The sequence below is a fragment of the Myxocyprinus asiaticus genome, chromosome 17 (assembly GCF_019703515.2).
Source record: "Myxocyprinus asiaticus isolate MX2 ecotype Aquarium Trade chromosome 17, UBuf_Myxa_2, whole genome shotgun sequence".
In the NCBI taxonomy this organism is placed as follows: Eukaryota; Metazoa; Chordata; class Actinopteri; order Cypriniformes; family Catostomidae; genus Myxocyprinus; species Myxocyprinus asiaticus.
Genome location: NC_059360.1, coordinates 18443116 through 18464244, shown reverse-complemented (window position 1 = coordinate 18464244; position 21129 = coordinate 18443116). Strand labels below are relative to the sequence as shown.

Below are 21129 nucleotides of genomic sequence, written 5' to 3'. Positions count from 1 at the left end.
TTGATATATTGAATCGAGGACTGGTCTGCGTCGAGAAGTCTCAGATCTCACGAACAACTGTCTTGTAGTGTGCGCATTCCTGCAACATAGTGAGACTAGTCCCAGATGCTACAAAGGATTTCAAACCAGCTTGATATCTATACGTCTTGTCATCAGGTGTGCGCACTGTCCCGACAAGCGAGAGACCGACAATGAGCTACAGCCAATGAAATACAGAGAGAGCGCAAGATGAGGGCAAGTTATTAGGAAACAGGAGACAAAAAATAATTCGAAAATAAAATAAAACATCACCCACATCTCCCAACTCTCTGACTTAATTATTTTCAGCTGTTTTTCTTAATTTTTTCCTTTATAAATTAGCGCAAAATAAGCATAAGAAAGTTTTTCATGTCTTTTGAAAAAGGAGAGCAAGGTATTGGTAGAAAGAGACAAAAATACTTTGAAAATAAAATAAAACATTACCCACACCTCCCTACCCACTGTCTTTATTATTTTCAGCTGTTTATATTTTTTCCTTTGCAAATAAGCGCAAATAAGCACGAAAACATGCGTGAATATGTTTGTTGACATGTTATCAAGAATAAACTGCGAGTTTGTGAATTAATTTCGTTATCTTAATTTAAAGATGCATTTTGAGTGATCCGTTTGAAACGGCGAATAAGACAGCTGTAATAGATTTCGTTTTTTCCTGTTAAGTGTGGATTTAAAGGGAAATAAGCATACAATCTGAAAATGTAAAAACAAAACAATGCATGAACATGCACAACAGGGACACATACAGTGCATTCAGAAAGTATTCAGACCCCTTCATTATGTCACATTTTTTTATGTTGTAGCCTTATGCTAAATGCTTTAAATTATTTTTTTCACTTCATATCCCTTAATGACAAAGCAGATTTTTGATAACTTTGCAAATTTATTAAAAAGAAAAAAACTGAAATATCACATTGACATAAGTATTCAGACCCTTTGCTATGATACTTGAAATTTAGCTCAGGTGCATCTCATTTCTCAGGATCATCTTTGAGATGTTTCTACAGTTTGATTGGAGTCCACCTGTGGCAAATTCAATTGATTGGACATGATTTGGAAAGGCACACACCTGTCTACATAAGATCTCACAGCTGCAAATGCATATCAGAGCAAAAACCAAGCCCTGAGGTCAAAGGAACTGCCTGCAGATCTCAGAGACAGGATTGTGTCGATGTACAGATCTGGGGAAGGCTACTAAAAAATGTAATCTGCATTGAAGGTTCAATTCCAAGCATCATGTTTGGAGGAAAACAGGCACCGCTCATCAAATGCGCAATACCATTCCAACGGTGAAACATGGTGGTGGTAGCATCATGCTGTGGGGGTGTTTTTCAGCAGCAAGGACTGAGGAACTGATCAGGGTTGAAGGAAAGCTGAACGCAGCAAAATACAGAGATATCCTTAATGAAAACCTGGTCCAGAGCGCTCAGGACCTCAGACTGGGCAAAAGGTTCACCTTCCAACAGGACAATGACCCTGAGCACACAGCCAAGACAAAGCAAGAGTGGCTTGGGGACAACTCTGTCAATGAGTGGCACAGCCAGAGCCCGGACTTGAATCCAATCGAACATCTCTGGAGAGACCTGGAAATGGCTGTCCAACAATGGTCCCCATCCAACCTGACAGAGCTTGAGAGGATCTGCAGAGAAGAATGGCAGAAAACCCCCAAATCCAGGGGTGCAAAGCTTGTCGCGTCATACCCAAAAAGACTTGAGGCTGTAATCGCTGCCAAAGGTGCTTCAACTATGCACTGAGTTAAGGGTCTGAATACTTATGTCAATGTGATATTTCAGTTTTTTCTTTTTAATAAATTTTCAAAGTCTGCATACATTTGCAAAAATCTGGTTTTTGCTTTGTCATTATGGGGTATGGAGTGTAGATTGATGTGAAAAAAATAATAATTTAAAGCATTTAGGATGCAACATAACAAAATGTGAAAAAAATTAAGGGGTCTGAATACTTTCTGAATGTACTGTATATGCAAAGTATGCACATTAAAAGCTCAGTTACAGGTACTGCACTACGATAACTAATAATTCTGCTCTAAACGTGATGTTTGCTTGTAATTAAGAGAAAATCTGCACCGGTTATTAGCGCTCTCTTTTTCTTCTTGTTTTTGTGCTTTATCATTCAGTAAAATACACTCTGACGTGATGATTGAGGTATGTCCTCATAAAATCAGAGACTCTCACCTCGAAATCCAAACAAGTAGTCAAAAGAGATGATCAGGTGTAACAGTGATGTGTCTTGCTTGTACACTTGTGATCAGATCACCCAAAACACATCTTAATACCAGGTGTACAGTCGGGGAGCTTCAGTCGGGGATGAAAGGTTGTGTAGTTGATACAACCAGTCTGCAATCAGTCGTATAGTGTGCGCACCAGCAGGATGGAAAACCAGACTGTGAGTCGCCGGGTGCCAAATGCAAGTCATGATGTGTACACTGGGCTTAAGTTGCACTCTGTCTAGCTGTTAACTACCCCCTAAGAAAAATGTCAGATCAGGGTCAGGTGAAATAAAAACCAGCCTAATATTACAGGGCTTCCTGAAGACTAATTTGTTTACTAGTCATTTAAGCAACCCACCAACTAGTCAAATTTAAAAATATGTGGTTTTACTGTACTGTATTATTACTGTATGGAGTACAAAAATCAATAAAATCTTTGGTGGGATTCAATTAATGACAGACAAACCACTTATAGGTGTGATTATCTCTTTGTGATTAGTATTGATTAGAGTTTGGATAGTGTTAACGAGGTCTTGGCAGATAGAGTGCTTGGCTCACTGTAGGGCAGCTTTGTTGTTGGTCTGTGTTCAATGGAATGTCCTGTGCTTGGCAAAACAGACCGGCATTATGCAAAAAGTGTGATCTGCTCCTACATGCTGATCAGGACCCAAGGCCCTCTTTTAGCCTGTAAAACTGGACCACTGTGTCCAATTAATCAATACTATTTTTCAAGAACATTAAAAAGTACCTTAATGGTAAAAAGTGCTCTTTAATCAAGTCTTTATCAATACAGTATTGTTGTGATTTCAGTTTCTGTGTATCATTATTTTATCTAACAACATGTCCAAACCAGGCACAATACAATAAAGTGATAAATCCTATATCTTCATTTTTAATCTTTCAGGAAACGTAAAAAAATCACGCTTGGTGGCTATTTCTGTTGCTTCGCAGTGGGTAGCCACATCCACAGTGAAGTCACATCTGTTTTTTAATGAGGACAGAATAATGACGCTGAAAACACATCGATGACATGGTGTTACATTCTACCTGAAACCGCTTAACATACTGTAGAGACATTAACTTTCATTCAAACTTTGTTAAGTAGATGATTTCAGCATTAGGTTTGTTATCTATTTTAGTTTTTTTGCAAACTTCATACATTTTAAGACATTTAAGTAAATAGACTGAAAATCTCACTTAGACTTATAGAATGTTCACCATTCAAAATCTAAATGATAACGATGACGTAATCATAATATTTGCATAACGAATTGCAATTGGTCTTTTTCTTATGTTTATTTTCATAGTAAAATGTGTCCAAATGAAGTGCAGACAATCAAGACAGATGAGTAGGCCTACTAGCGACCAACAGTGCAACACCTTGGCAACCTACAATGATTTAATTGCTGTCAGTGTGAACACCTCTTTATAGCACTGTTATATAGCATAATATACCGAATAATCAAAGTACTTTGAGTGCAGTGTCTAGACTTGATAGTATTCTAAGTAAGTATACAATACTGGGCATGATGCTATCCACCTTGCACGACCCCCACTGAGAGAGTGGCCATAACACAGACCTGCTGTCTCCCCATGCACTGCACATAATCAGGGCAGGTTGCCAGAAGACAGCATTGTAAACCCAGACTTCACTTACTGCTCTCCTCAAGGTCAATGGCTGACCCAGCAGCAGGGAATGGGAGAGAGAGAGAGAGAAAGAGTGAGTCTAATAATTGACAATGGCACCACACTGGAGAGACTAAATGTTTATATTCATCTGTGTGCAAAGAAACAAAAGAGCTATGTTCGGAATTGCATACTATTCTTAGGCCTCTTAGGTGCGCCACCCATATTAATAGTGATGCCCCGATGCATCAGCCAATTGTTGTTATAGGCCGATAAAAGCAATTGTCTGCACTACAGAACATTAGCCGATTGTTTAAAAATAGCAGATTATCAGGACTGTCACAATAATTAAATTTGGCTGATGATTAATTGTCAAAAAAATAATCAAGATTATGATGATTAATTGTCTGTTTTAGGGCTTTTACAATTAATTGTCATACTTCTTAAGGTGTATGTGTGCTTCACGCACCTTAAATCATTTATTCCAATTTAACTGGGAATCATATAATAAAATAAGGATATATCATTTCCTTTTAAGGCTTTATAAACTTGAATGAATGACATGAAAATTATATTTTAAATATAAAAATATTTCCAAATACTTAAATATCTTGTTGGTCAACTTTAGTCTTGGTCCATTTTACATTTACACTGTGTTTATTTTGAACCCAGTCAACATAATATAATATAATATAATATAATATAATATAATATTAAAATATGCAATAGCAAAATACACTATATTGCCAAAAGTATTTGCTCACCCATCCAAATAATTGAATTCAGGTGTTCCAATCACTTCCATGGCCACAGGTGTATAAAATGAAGCACCTAGGCATGCAGACTGCTTCTACAAACATTTGTGAAAGAATGGGCCGCTCTCAGGAGCTCAGTGAATTCCAGCGTGGTACTGTGATAGGATGCCACCTGTGCAACAAGTCCAGTCGTGAAATTTCCTTGCTACTAAATATTCCACAGTCAACTGTCAGTGGTATTATAACAAAGTGGAAGCGATTGGGAATGACAGCAACTCAGCCACGGAGTGGTAGGCCACGTAAAATGACAGAGCGGGGTCAGCGGATGCTGAGGCGCATAGTGCGCAGAGGTCGCCAACTTTCTGCAGAGTCAATCGCTACAGACCTCCAAAGTTCATGTGGCCTTCAGATTAGCTCAAGAACAGTGCGTAGAGAGCTTCATGGAATGGGTTTCCATGGCCGAGCAGCTGCATCCAAGCCATACATCACCAAGTGCAAGGCAAAGCGTCGGATGCAGTGGTGTAAAGCACGCCGCCACTGGACTCTAGAGCAGTGGAGACGCGTTCTCTGGAGTGACGAATCACGCTTCTCCATCTGGCAATCTGATAGATGAGTCTGGGTTTGGCGGTTGCCAGGAGAACGGTACTTGTCTGACTGCATTGTGCCAACTGTGAAGTTTGGTGGAGGGGGGATTATGGTGTGGGGTTATTTTTCAGGAGCTGGGCTTGGCCCCTTAGTTCCAGTGAAAGGAACTCTGAATGCTTCAGCATACCAAGAGATTTTGGACAATTCCATGCTCCCAAATTTGTGGGAACAGTTTGGGGATGGCCCCTTCCTGTTCCAACATGACTGCGCACCAGTGCACAAAGCAAGGTCCATAAAGACATGGATGAGCGAGTTTGGTGTGGAAGAATTTGACAGTCCTGACCTCAACCCGACAGAGCACCTTTGGGATGAATTAGAGCGAAGACTGCGAGCCAGGCCTTCTCGTCCAACATCAGTGTCTGACCTCACAAATGCGCTTCTGGAAGAAGGGTCAAAAATTCCCATAAACACACTCCTAAACCTTGTGGAAAGCCTTCCCAGAAGAGTTGAAGCTGTTATAGCTGCAAAGGGTGGGCCGACATCATATTAAACCCTATGGATTAAGAATGGGATGTCACTTAAGTTCATATGCGTCTAAAGGCAGGTGAGCGAATACTTTTGGCAATATAGTGTATTTCTGTGCTAAATTCTTCACTTTCACATGTTATTTTAAACCGAATGAAATAAAAAGTTTTTATTTTAGATGACGGAGACCTTTAAGATTATGTGTTTTTTTTTTATTCTATCCTCTCCACAGAAAGAGTAAGCGGGCATCTCCTACTCTGTGTCACTGTGTGTCATTAATGCTGCATGTATGAACCCCAATGACAAAGAACATTAGACATTACACAGAGCGCTTTGCTCTTTTATATTTTCGTGTGAGTTTGGCACGCACATCCGCAGATGGCGCATGTATCAGAGCGCATCAGACCCAGTTAATCTCTACTGGGTGCGGCCGGTGGTGCGGCTCAGTGAGACCTTCAAAGTTCAATTGAATAAAACACACAAGTGCGCCATTAATGGCATTTACACCGATGAGCCAAAACATTATGACAATAATAACATTAATCATCTCCAAACAAGCCCACATGTCAAGGTCTGGGTAGATTAGATGGTAAGTGAACAATCAGTTCTCGTAGTCAACATGTTGAATGCAGGAGAAATGGGCAGGAGTAAAGACCTGAGCGACTTTGACAAGGGCCAAATTGTTCTTGTCAGATGACTGGGTCAGAGCATCTCTGAAATGGCAAGGCTTGTGGGGTGCTCCCGGTAAGTATTGGTGAGTACCATAGACAGTGGTCCGAGGAGGGACAAACCACAAACCGGCGACAGGGTGTTGGGTGCCCAAGACTCATCGATGCACGAGGACAACGAAGGATATCCCGTCTGGTGCAAACCGACAGAAGGTCTACTGTGGCACAAGTCACAGAAAATTTTAAGGATGGTTAGGGGAGGAATGTGTCACAACAAACAGTGCATTGCACCCTGCTGCGTATGGGGCTGCATAGCCATAGACTGGTCAGAGTGCCCATGATGACCCCTGCCTACCGTAGAAAGCACCTACAATGGGCACACGAGCAACAGAACTGGACCTTAGAGCAGTGGAAGAAGGTCGCCTGGTCCGATGAGTCCCGTTTTCTTTTACATCACGTGGATGGACGTGTACGTGCGTGCCGTTTACCCGTGGAAGTGATCACACCAGGATGCACTGTGGATAGACGAGAAGCCGGTGGAGGCAGTGTGATGCTCTGGACAATGTTCTGCTGGGAAGCCCTCGGTCCGGCCATTCATGTGGATGTCAATTTGACACGTGCCACCTACATGAACATTGTTGCAGCCCAAGTACACCCCTTCATGGCAATGGTATTCCCTGATGGCAGTGGCCTCTTTCACCAGGATAATGCGCCTTTCCACACTGCACACATTGTTCGGGAATGGTTTGAGGAACATGATGAAGAGTTCAAGGTGTTTCTCTGGCCTCCAAATTCCCCAGATCTCAATCCAATTGAGCATCTGTGGGATGTGCTGGACCAACAAGTCCAATCCACGGCAGATTCACCTCAAGATCTGCTGCTAATGTCTTGGTGCCAGATCCCACAGAACAACTTCAGGGGTCTTGATGAGTCCATGCCTCGGCGGGTGGGGGCTGTTTTGGCACCACGCGGAGGACCAACAGCATATTAGGAAGGTGGTAATAATGTTTTGGCTCTTCAGTATACATATTTATTCTTAAAATTCCCTTATTTGGACAGTAGAATGTGGTTGTAATTTGAAGGGCACAATAATCATGGAGTGGTGGTGGTGTAGTGGTCTAAAGCACTGAACTGGTAAGTGGAAGGTTGTTGGTTCAATCCCCACAGCCACCACCATTGTGTCCTTGAGCAAGGCACTTAACTCCAGGTTGCTCCAGGGGGATTGTCCCTGTAATAAGGGCACTGTAAGTCGCTTTGGATAAAAGTGTCTGCCAAATGCATAAATGTAAATGTAATCACAATTATCCTAACCACAGGCCTAATCAGGGCCAGTTACTTCTTGTCAAAAGGGGGTGGAAAAAAGTGCAAATTAGTCTACAACTTGTGCCGTGGCCCTGCTAGATTCCACAAGGTGGAACTACTGTTAAAACTTTTAACAAAACTAATTTGATTACTTACCTTAAAGCTCTACATAGCAAGAAATATGACAAGTTTATTAAAGCTAAATCAGAGGCTACTGTAGCTAAAAAGCAACAAGCTTTATCATTTAGAATTAGAGTTAAGAATGTTAATGTCCAGACATAGTCCAAAAAAGTTATTATATACTGTACATTTCAATCAAAGTTGTGTAATTAATTATTTGTGAGCCTGTTGTTTTAGTTACACCATTGCTTCGCTTACACAGTGCTTTTGTGTGCACAAAACAGGCCTTGTAACAGGCTGATGACCTAATACATTTGCTGAAACGTGTAGTATACCCAGAGCATAGTGCGCAGATTACTGTATCACACAATGCAATGCACTCAACTTGAACTTCCGGTTCCAGTTTAACTAATAAATGGGAAGTAATACCAGCCACAATTTTTTACATCTCCTTCTTGACTCATTTGATCGGACTGCTAAAAGTTAGGACATTACATTTCTTTCAAAATTAAAATACCTATTTTTATTTCTAATTACTGGATGCCACACATTGGATTAAACATCCATACGTTATAAATGGTATGAGGTCATGTAACAACAGTTTAGGACACTGCTGTTAAATGTTTATTGTTGCATATTGCATACTGCTTCATAGGTCTGATAATTGACCACCATCACACTGGAGAGACAATTTCACAAATCGTTTCTGTGCACAGTGTAGGCTACTGTAGAAAGCTGGTGTCTTTTGTTTACAAATGTAATTTCTGGGAGTGCACTGTAATTAATTGATTTACATATCAATACACTATGTAACAATAATTATTTGTCTTCTAAGTCAATACTGGCTGCAAAGCCTCCAAAACCCTTTTACAGCCCCTCTAGTTTCGTGACTGAATGTTGCAGTGTTTTTTGGGGGTTTTTTTTATCATCACAATGGCACGTTCTTGGCCTTTAGCCCACAAGTGGAACAAAGCGAGCAGACAGCTGTGAAACATGATGCTGAGGAAGACTGAGTGTAAACTCACATTTTGTTGGCCGCTCCAGTTTTCGTCTCCCTCGTTTCTTGCGAGGCAGAGTTGGCAGTGTGTCCTCTTCGTACTTTTCAGATTTCGGCTTGATCTGGCTGACAACAAATCCGTTCTCCAGGGATAGGATCATGCTCGAATCGGAGGCTGACTCGGCCCGACAGGCTGACTGGTGAGGGAGCCCGTTTTCTGCAGCATTCTTATCTGGTGTGGAGTGGCAACCTTCACAGGACTTGTTCTCGTGCTTCTCAACATCTCCATTCTGAGACTGCAAAGACGACTGGAGCTCCACCCCTTTGTGCTGAAATGTGAAATTACATAATCGGATTGCATTGTCATGCATCTTTAAGATTATTATAAGATGTAATAAATAATATTTGACTCTGTGGCTAAATTAATTCAATACTTCGATTAAAATGGCCCTCCAGCATACAACAAATTATAATTACCAAAAACAAGAAAATCCCCTTTAATTATACGCTTCATTATTATACCAATGTCAAAAAATAATATTGTTTCATATTTCATAAACCAGAATTTTTTTTTTTTTTGGCGGCAAGGTTAAAAAAAACATGGTTATTACAATATTACTATAGTAAAACTACCTTTATATTCATTTTTATGTATTATTATAAGTAGTATTCAAGAAAATATTAAGAGAGGAGACAGGAAACAGAATGAGAAAAAGAGTGCAACAAACGCAGAATCGAACCAGGGTTTGCTAATTTATTACAGAAATAAATTAAGAATATGTCTCAATTTGAAAGTAAAATGTATCATTTACTCTAGAGCCCCTGCAATTTGCTGTTCAGTATAAGGCCATTTCCGATGTCCTTGCCTTGACATCTGCACTGAAGCATCTAATTTAATCTGATAGACCACAGAAGACACATGATTGAAGCTATTCTTTGTATACATTAAGTATATGCTGAGTAAAATGTTTTACAGTATTTTCATACTATTACTATATTTTAAGTTTACAGTATGTATACAGTGTATAGTAAGCAAATTTTCTTTCTGCATGGAATCAGATGACCTACTGCATATGCCAAAATGTGCAGTATAAAACAGAGTACACTGTGCGGAATACTGTTTCTCACCATCTCCAAAAAATGCCACAAAACAAACTTGACCTTTCGTTTGAAGTGTGACAAATGAAGTAGGGCCAAATATCTACCACAATTTTTTTTACTCATAATTCAATCAGATTGCAAAACGCACAATACACAATAGGATTAAAAATCGCTGAATTAAACATGCAACGGTATGAGGTAATTTGACAGCTGAATTTGGAAGCCCAACTTTAAGTGCATTTTAAGTGCTATTGCATTTTTCCAAGTGGGAAGTTGGAAATTCTGACTTTCCAATTTAAAGGGAGCGAAAAAAAAAAAAAAAAAAAAGAATGAATGAATGAATGAAATGCAGAAATATCCATATGAGTTCGGAATGGGATATTACCATAGTACTAGGGCTGGGTATTGCCTGGCACCTCACAGTACGATACGTATTGCAATACACGTCAAAATTCAATATACTGCATTATATCACAATATCATAATTTGATTTGGTTACGAATCAATTCCAATTCCAGTTCAAATTAATTTGGGTATATTTCAGTTATACACTCACTGAGCACTTTATTAAGACCACCTGTATACCTACTTATTCATGGGATTATCTAATCAGCCAATTGTGTGGCAGGAGTGCAATGCATAAAATCATGCAGATACAGGTCAAGAGCTTCAGTTAATGTTCACATCAACTATCAGAATGGGGAAAAAATGTGATCTCAGTGATTTGGACCGTGGCATTATTGTTGGTGCCAGACAGGCTGGTTTGAGTATTTCTGTAACTGCTGATCTCCTGGGATTTTCACACACAACAGTCTCTAGAGTTTACTCAGAATGGTGCCAAAAACAAACAACAACAAAAAAACATCCAGTGATGGTTTTTTGGTTTTTGTTTTTTGGCACCATTCTGAGTAAACTCTAGAGACTGTTGCGTGTAAAAATCCCAGGAGATCAGCAGTGAGCAGCAGTTCTGCGGACGGAAACACCTTGTTGATGTGAGAGGTCAATGGATAATGGCCAGACTGGAGCTGACAGAAAGGCTACAGTAACTCAGATAACTACTCTGTACAACTGTAGTGAGCATAACAGCATCTCAGAATGCACAACATGTCGAACCTTGAGGCGAATGGGCTACAACAGCAGAAGACCACATCGGGGTACTTTATTAGGACCATAGTGTTACTAATAAAGTGCTCAGTGAGTGTATACTGATGTCTGATGAAGAACAAGTAGCTCGAAACATCACATTTTTGTCTCTTGGTGAGCTCATTAAATTGATTTTGAAGTAACAGTGTGCCAACATTGTTGTGTGTTAACATGATATGAATACACAAATAGTTTCATATATACAGTATATCGATACATGAATCTAAAGTATCGATACAATATCATGAAAAAAAAGGTTTGCGATATATCAATATTTGATTGTATCAACACAGTCCTACATACTACTCTTATTATTTCTGCCATATAAAGCTATGGCAGAAATAGTAAGAGTAGTATGGTAGTATGTCATTACGAACTCAGAAAAATAGCCATACTATGATTGGCTGAAGTGGCCGACTGATATATCGGCGAGGCCAATAAATCGGCCGATATTCAGAATTTTAAATTATTGGCCAATTTGTTTCTTGAGGGCGCCGAGAATCACCTGCTTGCATGTGAAGCGACTGATACATGTAAACGACCAGTCACGGTTTGTTTAGTTGTTACGTGCCATTGTGTTATTTCAATAATAGACCGGTGTGCAACACAGTCTCATTTAAACGGTCCGCATGTCAGAGCTGCGGCAGACGTGTTTGAGCTCATAATATTAAAGTGCTCGTCTGTTTCATTCTCTCTCTCTCCTAAACAGTTCCCTGTAACTTTTAACTGTCTTGTCTAATGATAAAAATGCAAATATCAATAAAACTAATATCATACAGTATACCATCTGCAAATATGCACATATCTCCTTTAAACAGATGTAATAAACCAACCTCACAAAACTTCAGCAGATCCAGCATCCTGTGGAACGCTCATTAATCTTCCTCTGAAGCATGTATTCTAACAGTCTCTCCTCAACAGTTCCCTATAACTTTTCTAATGATAAAAGGCAAATATCAACAAAACGTCTAATATATACCGTCTGCAAATATGCAGATATCTCATTTAAACAGATTGAATTCTCGAACCTCACAAAAATCCAGCGTTTTCTTCCCGTCGAGCCAGTAGTGTAGTCTAGGGCATACGCAGGCCCACCTATCTTTCTTAGGATTTTGCATATGCCCACCTAAAATAAGTGATGATACGTATGGCCGCCAGTACAACGAGTAGGCTTTTGACCTGGTATATATATATATATATATATATATATATATATATATATATATATATATATATATATAAATTTAACTTGCGCAATTTAACTTTGTGAAAATACTGCATGTCATTGCTAGTTTTTGATGCTCTTTGCAGATGCTGAACAACTTTGTCCTGTAATTATATCAAATGTCTTTTTTTGTGTGTGTGTGCCTTTTACTGCTGTCGGTGGTGCCTTTTTCTCGTGATATCAAATCATTTCAATTTATATTTCAAAGAAGGAAGACAATTTTACTATACACAGAAAAGCACATTATAGTACACAAATAAAACAAATAACCATTCATTCTTACATAGGCTTTATATGGTAATACAAGACAACATGTTAACGTGAACACACTCACATAAGCTACAATGCTTAACAGTTTATTGCGTATTATATGTGTATTAGTTTGTTAATTAGAGTAATTTTCATAGTAGCCTAATGAACATTAATAAGACCTATACATTTAAATACATATTTAACACCAAGTTCTTAGTTCTTCTGTACATCATGACGGAAAAAAACGTACCCTGATATACAGTACATTTTGTAAATTCATGTGGGACTATAATTACAACAGCCAAAAAATGTTTAATGTAAACATATATTTTTTACACATTTTACATATGTATTGTATATAAATGTAAATATATACATTTTAGAGACAGGGTGCATGTTTTTTATTTATATTTTTGGTGTCGTATCCATCAGCCAGAATCAAAACTTCAGGATCAGGATCAATAGTTCCTCTAATTCACAAATCATGACGGTCAGTACGTGACAATCCAAGCAGGCGATCCAGGCTGTTTAAACTGTCAGGAGATCGCTGTCTGCACTGGATCGGGACGAGCGCGTGAGTGCAACTTCAAAATAAAAGTGCTTCACGTGTGCTATAAGTAAATGTGAAATGACACTGTACAGGTGCATCTCAATAAATTAGAATGTCGTGGAAAAGTTCATTTCAGTAATTCAACTCAAATTGTGAAACTCGTGTATTAAATAAATTCAATGCACGCAGACTGAAGTAGTTTAAGTCTTTGGTTCTTTTAATTGTGATGATTTTGGCTCACATTTAACAAAAACCCACCAATTCACTATCTCAAAAAATTAGAATACATCATAAGACCAATAAAAAAAACATTTTTAGTGAATTGTTGGCCTTCTGGAAAGTATGTTCATTTACTGTATTTGTACTCAATACTTGGTAGGGGCTCCTTTTGCTTTAATTACTGCCTCAATTCGGCGTGGCATGGAGGTGATCAGTTTGTGGCACTGCTGAGGTGGTATGGAAGCCCAGGTTTCTTTGACAGTGGCCTTCAGCTCACCTGCATTTTTTGGTCTCTTGTTTCTCATTTTCCTCTTGACAACACCCCATAGATTCTCTATGGGGTTCAGGTCTGGTGAGTTTGTTGGCCAGTCAAGCACACCAACACCATGGTCATTTAACCAACTTTTGGTGCTTTTGGCAGTGTGGGCAGGTGCCAAATCCTGCTGGAAAATGAAATCAGCATCTTTCAGCAGAAGGAAGCATGAAGTGCTCCAAAATTTCTTGGTAAACGAGTGCAGTGACTTTGGTTTTCAAAAAACACAATGGACCAACACCAGCAGATGACACTGCACCCCAAATCATCACAGACTGTGGAAACTTAACACTGGACTTCAAGCAACTTGGGCTATGAGCTTCTCCACCCTTCCTCCAGACTCTAGGACCTTGGTTTCCAAATGAAATACAAAACTTGCTCTCATCTGAAAAGAGGACTTTGGACCACTGGGCAACAGTCCAGTTCTTCTTCTCCTTAGCCCAGGTAAGACGCCTCTGACGGTGTCTGTGGTTCAGGAGTGGCTTAACAAGAGGAATACGACAACTGTAGCCAAATTCCTTGACACGTCTGTGTGTGGTGGCTCTTGATGCCTTGACCCCAGCCTCAGTCCATTCCTTGTGAAGTTCACCCAAATTCTTGAATCGATTTTGCTTGACAATCCTCATAAGGCTGCAGTTCTCTCGGTTGGTTGTGCATCTTTTTCTTCCACACTTTTTCCTTCCACTCAACTTTTTGTTAACATGCTTGGATACAGCACTCTGTGAACAGCCAGCTTCTTTGGCAATGAATGTTTGTGGCTTACCCTCCTTGTGAAGGGTGTCAATGATTGTCTTCTGGACAACTGTCAGATCAGCAGATTGTGTAGCCTAGTGAATCAAACTGAGAGACCATTTTGAAGGCTCAGGAAACTTTGCAGGTGTTTTGAGTTGATTAGCTGATTGGCATGTCACCTTATTCTAATTTTTTGAGATAGTGAATTGGTGGGTTTTTGTTAAATGTGAGCCAAAATCATCACAATTAAAAGAACCAAAGACTTAAACTACTTCAGTCTGTGTGCATTGAATTTATTTAATACACGAGTTTCACAATTTGAGTTGAATTACTGAAATAAATGAACTTTTCCACGACATTCTAATTTATTGAGATGCACCTGTATGTGGAATTGGTTTGATTCTGTATTTTTTGAGAAAATGCAATTTCTAACATGGACATGCCATCAATGGTTGCTGGACTACTGTGTGTACTGTTATTTTCTTCTTCCTAATATATTAACAATTTCTTCAAGTGCAAATAAATTACTAATATTTGATGACTAAACAGAAATCAGAAGAAACTGCTATCTACCATTTAAAATACAATTTTCTTTTTTTTTTTTACAAAGTTAAAGTTTAGTGTGAAATTGAGTAAATATAGTGCTAAATAAGAGTTTATTAATATTTTAGCAATTTTATGTTTATGTTATATACAATATTAAATTGTGTGATATATCGGCATTGTATCAGCCTATCAGCCACCCTGCCCTGTGGATACTGGCATCGCCCATTAAAAAACCCATATCGCTCGATCACTAATTGGCTGGATTGAAAACATCAAATCAGATTGGCTAAAGAAGATGTACAAAAAATATACAGTTGTATTCCATTAGGAACATAGCCAAGGTTTTTCACTTATGTTGACACTTATATCACAATAATAACATAAGTTATTATCACTGGTATCATAATAAATAACATAACATAAGTGATCTTAAAAAGTGTGCAGTTAATTTGTAGTGACCTTAAATCACTTAAAATTATTCCATAATCCACATATAATACAGTTTACTTTGGTGACTGCCACATATCCTGAATCTCTGGGGGCAAAGAAGTTCATCTTGCTTAATATACTACTACACCAGACCTTCCAGAATCTTATCTTGTATGCACATGCACACACACATCCTAGATGCACATCTCTTACACATTCCACATGAAAACACACCCAAATTCCCTATGCTTTATGTCCATACTTCCTGTACAGCAAGCCATTAATCTATACTGTCAGACATACATCACTCGTCTGAACCATCCACCTGCTTAGCATGTGTGAGAGAAGCCAGACTGATACGAGATGGAGACAGACAGACTGGAAGCCTGGGGAGAGCAGAAGTGCCAGTCTGACAGTGGCATTTCTCTTTAGCAGCAGCTGCCACCGTGCCTCACTGCCTTGGGATGTCAAAGCCACTCTCATGAAGAAATAAAAGCGCAATCTGACATAACACAACCGTTACTCCATTCAAGTGAGAGGAAAGACATGGCCTTGTGAAACAGCTGATGGATTTCAATATTGCATTGCACAATCAGGAGTGAGGTCTCAACTGCGTCGCTGTCTCATGTCATGAATGACAGATGAAGTCATTGTTCAGCATATCTTTAGTGGCATAACTTGTCGTACCAAGAGGGTTCAACAATAAGGTTGTGGTGAGCAGGGCGGAGCCGAGCGGCATCTGGGCAGAGCGAGGCCGGGAAGATAAGTGGCGAATGACTTCCACCTGTGAGCCACACCGGCCTCGCGTTCCAGCGAGGGGAGGCGGGAGTATTTAAGGAGAAGAGACAGTGGCAGAGGGGAGAGAGATGTACGAAGCTTGTCCGCGTGTTTGACTGTTTTTATGATTTGACGCAGCTGGCTGGAAAGCAGTGATTGTTTTTGTTTCTTTATACGCTGAAAAGTGTCATTAAATGTCTATGTGTTTGTCAAGCCGGCCCCAGCTTCCTCCTTACCTTTGTAATTGTCACAAAGGTATTTTTTCTGCTTGCCCAATTAGGCCAGAGGTTCATATTTGTACTGGCCCTAATTTGTTGTACTGATTCAAACCAGTAACTTGTGAATTTTTTAATCGATTCATTAAAACAACAATGTTCAATACATAACAGAAAAACAAATGACTATGAACTGATTATGTGTCAACTAGCCTGAAACTCCCTAACACTGGCCTAAGGCCATCAGGCTATCCTTATTGCTAAGCCTTGGCCAGACTTGGAAAACTTGACTAAAAGCTATACTGTGCCGCCCACAAATCCTGAATTATGGGTTCCTACTTTCTATACTGTTAATTCTTTCCATTTGCCTCGTTTTTCATTCGGCATTACAGAGGGAGGTGGTATGGGAAGAATGTTATCCGTTCATCTGAGGGTAGCTGGCAAAAAACAAGTAGACCCGAAAGTACTCTAGCTGTCTTTAGCTTTAACCTCGTGCAAACCCACGTCCACATGCGTGGTCGTTGTTTTTTTGGCTTCACTATATGCAAAGTATAATTTAAATTAATTTAAACAGACTGATCTCAGTTCAGGACACTCTGGGCTGTCAGTAAAGACATGTGACAAAACAACATGGCACGATCACAGCGGAGTTTGTCTTTAAACGTCAACAACATTACATAAGAAACGGAATTAAGTTTTTACATTGAAACCTGATTGAGTCAAAAGATTAAAGTCTCTAGTTTCATTCGATATGCCATTTATTAAAATTTGAGCAATTTATCACAAATTACTTGTATTCCATTACTTGTATCAGAATTAAATATGCAAATTTATGATTGGTAAAATGCTTCAGAACTGGCTACCACTTGTTTGTTTGACAGTGCAAAGAGAGAACATTTAGATTTTCTTGCCAAAATAGAAAAAAAACATTGTAACAAAAGAGTCAAATCAAGTCAAATAATTTTTATTTTTGTGCTTTTCCCAGTACACATTGTTCCAAAGCAGCTTTTGTTTATTAGGTGCTACTAGTTACAAATCAGAAAGGGAAATGCACGCAGCAGTCATGCTCGGGTCTCAGGAGGCTAACCATTTTTGCCTTGTGGATGATAAAACTAGCGAAACATATTAGAATTATATTGAAGGAGGGTCCCAGACCATTTCTAGGGACCAGAGTATCATAGAGACTTGGAGGTGGGCTCTTTTGACTAGGATCAGTAATAGGGATGCACGATACTGTATATCGGCAGCCAATATATTATTGGTATATATTATTAACGCGTTAACGCATGCGATTAAAAAAGTTGAACGCGTTCATTTTTCGTAATCGCGATTAACGCATTTACCGTTAATACAGCATAAACACTGGTTTGAAGGGCGGAACCTATGTAATGTGTCCACCCGGAGTCATTATACTGACGCACACTTCACAGCGCCAGAGCACTTCTACCAAGATGAGCCTGCAAGCTTACCATAAAATAGCATAACACGGTGGTCCTATAGACATTCTGTGGGCGGTACTGTCGTAATACTCTCCTATGACAGAGCTGCGGAGGTTGTTATCTAAGAAAATAAAAGAATCTCTGACAGCGCTTCTCTGTCAGTGATAAAATGATGGAGAAAGGAGATCTTAGCGCTATTTAATGTACAAAACAAGCACAGATGGTACTTGTAAGGTGCATTTTAATTACCACAGAAGCAAGTCAAGTCTTAACTATCACCAAAACGCAGAAAGAGACGTTTTTGTCTGGTAGCCCTTTTCATAGTGAGTTCAAATTTCAGGTGTTGATGCTCTGACGTGAATCATGAACGCAGCTTCATGATTGCTGTAACAAAGCGGATAGCCACAGTATACTGGCAGATTAATATTATGGAGGATGAGAGTTTAAGAGATTTAATGCTCATTGCAATGAATATGCAACCCATGGAGAAAATAGTTCTTTCAATTAGTCAACCTCCCACTTACACTTTGGGAAACGTTTAATGTTACTCGAATTGGTGCTGTTTCAGTGCATTTCTTGTGAAAGGCTTTGCTTGGAAAATGTTAATAAAGCATATTGTTTTGTTTTCTTTCCTGAGATGGAAATAAATTTATTTTGACAAGAAAATAAGTATATTTAGTGTCAAATTTCAGCACTTTCAAAATCTGCGATTAATCGCAATTAACTAAAAACAATTATGCAATTAATTGTGATTACAAATTTTTATTAACTAACAGCACTTATTATTGGCAGATAACCGGGAAAATCAAAATATAACTATTGTGCCGATAGTGGAATTACCGCCAATATTTTCGCAGATACTAATCTTTTTCAGCCAGAGACTCGGGCAGCCTCAAGCGACAGTGCGCTTATGTCACCCTGTGAGGATCATTTCAATGTCTCTGCACCTCGTTATGTTGTTTTGGGGCTGGTTTTAATCAGGATCATCTGCTGTAAGTAACGACATGCCTTTTTCCATTCTTTTTGTGTTTCACGAAGCAATGAACGTAAACGCGACAACAACATGTAGGTATGTCACTTGGGGGTAATAATTTTGGGGGTGTATTACTTCATGAAACATAAACAGAATGTGGGATATAGCACATACAGCAAAGCATCTAGTTTAAAACAAGCCCAAATATAATGTAGCTCAGTGCTTAGATCTTGACATAATCCTCACAAAGTAATGTGAGATGACTAAAAACACAGTTTGTAAGTGAAACGAATGTGCTTGTTGTATTTAAAACGTTTCTAAGGTAATGACTCACGACTATTTGGTCTTTATGATGTTACCCATATTACCTTTTATCCATTATGATTGTTGTGTTCACATTTCATAACTTTTGACAAATGAGTGCTGTAACAATCATCTGTGAATGAGACGCGCATGTGCACAATGATGGAACACACAAACTGGAACACAAGAACCACCGCTGCATGCACAGTCTGGCTGCCGGCATAAATATTACACCATGTATTGAGAGATTATGGTTTGTATTTTGGTTTTTGTTGTTTAATGTTCATTACATGCTGCTTATATATCTGCTTATTTTGGTTTCATGCATTATTACAGCTGTTACGAGTTCATTATTGTCTCTCTGTTAGTGATTCTTCAGGATTACTGTAAATACTCATAAAAATGTGCATCATACAATTTATGCAAGTGCATTGTCATTTATTTCTCATTCAAATCAGCATACATATGTAATATAGGCACATTTCCGGTTCATGTTACATCTGGCAAACCTAAGCAGCTGTTAAAATTTGGTCAGATTGTCAAGTTCATACTCCAAGCTTTTAAGTTACACCTATTTTTCAAATGAGTAGCTTTTAATGAATTAGCTAGCAGTTCCAGGTTAAAAGATTAAAAACTTACACTGACACCTAGTGGCCTGGATGCAGCATCATTCAAACACAATAGTTTTCAGTTACTGATGCCAATGTAAAAATTCACAATTCACAGTCAGCCATGATTACTTTAATCAGTGAGTGAAAGTCAAATACCAGGATGGTTACTGAGATTAAGCAAGTAGTATTTGGCTGGTCATGTGAATCTAACATGGCAGCCCCCATGTGTGGACCCTCTACGTGTAGAATAAAACTGCTTTTATAAGGTTACTGATATGACTGGAATCTTTATTTTAATGTGAGTGGTCATGGTTTTCCTACATATGTTTCAAAATTACAATTAATTTCTTAAGGAGTACAGGTTTTTTAATGTGGAAAAAATATATACATATATCGGTATCAGCCACTAAGGACTGTGAATTATCAGTTAACAGCCCAGAAATTCCATATCTGTTCTGTCACGTTTTGCAGGCAGAACAGAGGACGATGACGAAGATAGGAACCCAAGTGCAGTTTTTTTTTTTTTTTTTTTTGAGTAAACGCAAAAACTAACTACAAATCAAAACAAGGAACAGGAATATAACAAAAAATTAACTAGACTGACACAGACTTCAATTAAGATGTGACAAACTACGCAGCAAATAGGAACACGGTAATCCACAAGCGAAAATATGTAACAGCAAAACAATACTTAACAAGGAACAAAAGAACATAAGGGAAACACGTGACAAAGACAACCAATGACAAAACTAAACTAGTAACACGATAACAAGACTACTAAAACATGAACCAATAACAAAACAGCACTGATAACAAGTTAATAAGACAATAAACCAATGAGAGCAAAACACATGAAACAAGGGGGTCACATGACAAGACAAGGAAGTCACAGTGAACAGGAAGCAGTGAACTAAACGTCAAAATAAAAGACAAGATCTAAATAGTGCAAAACGGTTATCTAGATAAACCCAAAAAGTTTTACATAAACAGACATAACATTACAGGTGCATCCCTAATAAGTAAGCAATCACCTGGCAACCACCCATAACACCCTAACAACTACATAGCAATGTACTAAAAACAATTTAGAATACCTTAGCAACTGTATAACAATGCCCAGGCAATCACCCACAATGCCCTAGCATTGTGGCGGTAAGCTTTGTATGGGCAAGCACTGCTCACATATACTAAAGACAATGTAAAAAAATTAAAATATTATTTCAAATAATTCCAGTCCAACTGAATACTGAAATGCCCGGAAAACCAGGCAACAAAGGTGCTGGCAGCAATCCGAGTTTTCAAAACATTGTGGTATGCTTTGATATTAGCAACTTCCTTATGTGTCCTAGAAACAAATCCCTCCATATGTATCCTTATATAGGCCACACTGAGCAGGGCTCCAAACTAAAAAAATTACTTAGGAACCATTGGCTCCTAAACTGAAACATTAAGGAGCCAAATGG

General features: G+C 38.8%; 1 protein-coding gene across 10 annotated transcripts in view; it reads right to left on the bottom strand.

Moving 5' to 3' along the window:
- Positions 1 to 21129, bottom strand: part of LOC127455032 (DNA (cytosine-5)-methyltransferase 3A-like) — a 115849-nt gene that overhangs the window by 76830 nt on the left and 17890 nt on the right. For 6 of the 10 annotated variants that reach the window (XM_051722570.1, XM_051722567.1, XM_051722568.1 and 3 more), the window contains exon 4: positions 8867 to 9167. In XM_051722570.1, the coding sequence (XP_051578530.1) occupies positions 8867 to 9167 (301 nt within the window). Of the gene's footprint in view, positions 1 to 8866; positions 9168 to 11915; positions 12019 to 21129 lie in introns of those variants that run through there. The other 4 variants (XM_051722574.1, XM_051722576.1, XM_051722572.1 and 1 more) reach the window with 3 other exon arrangements.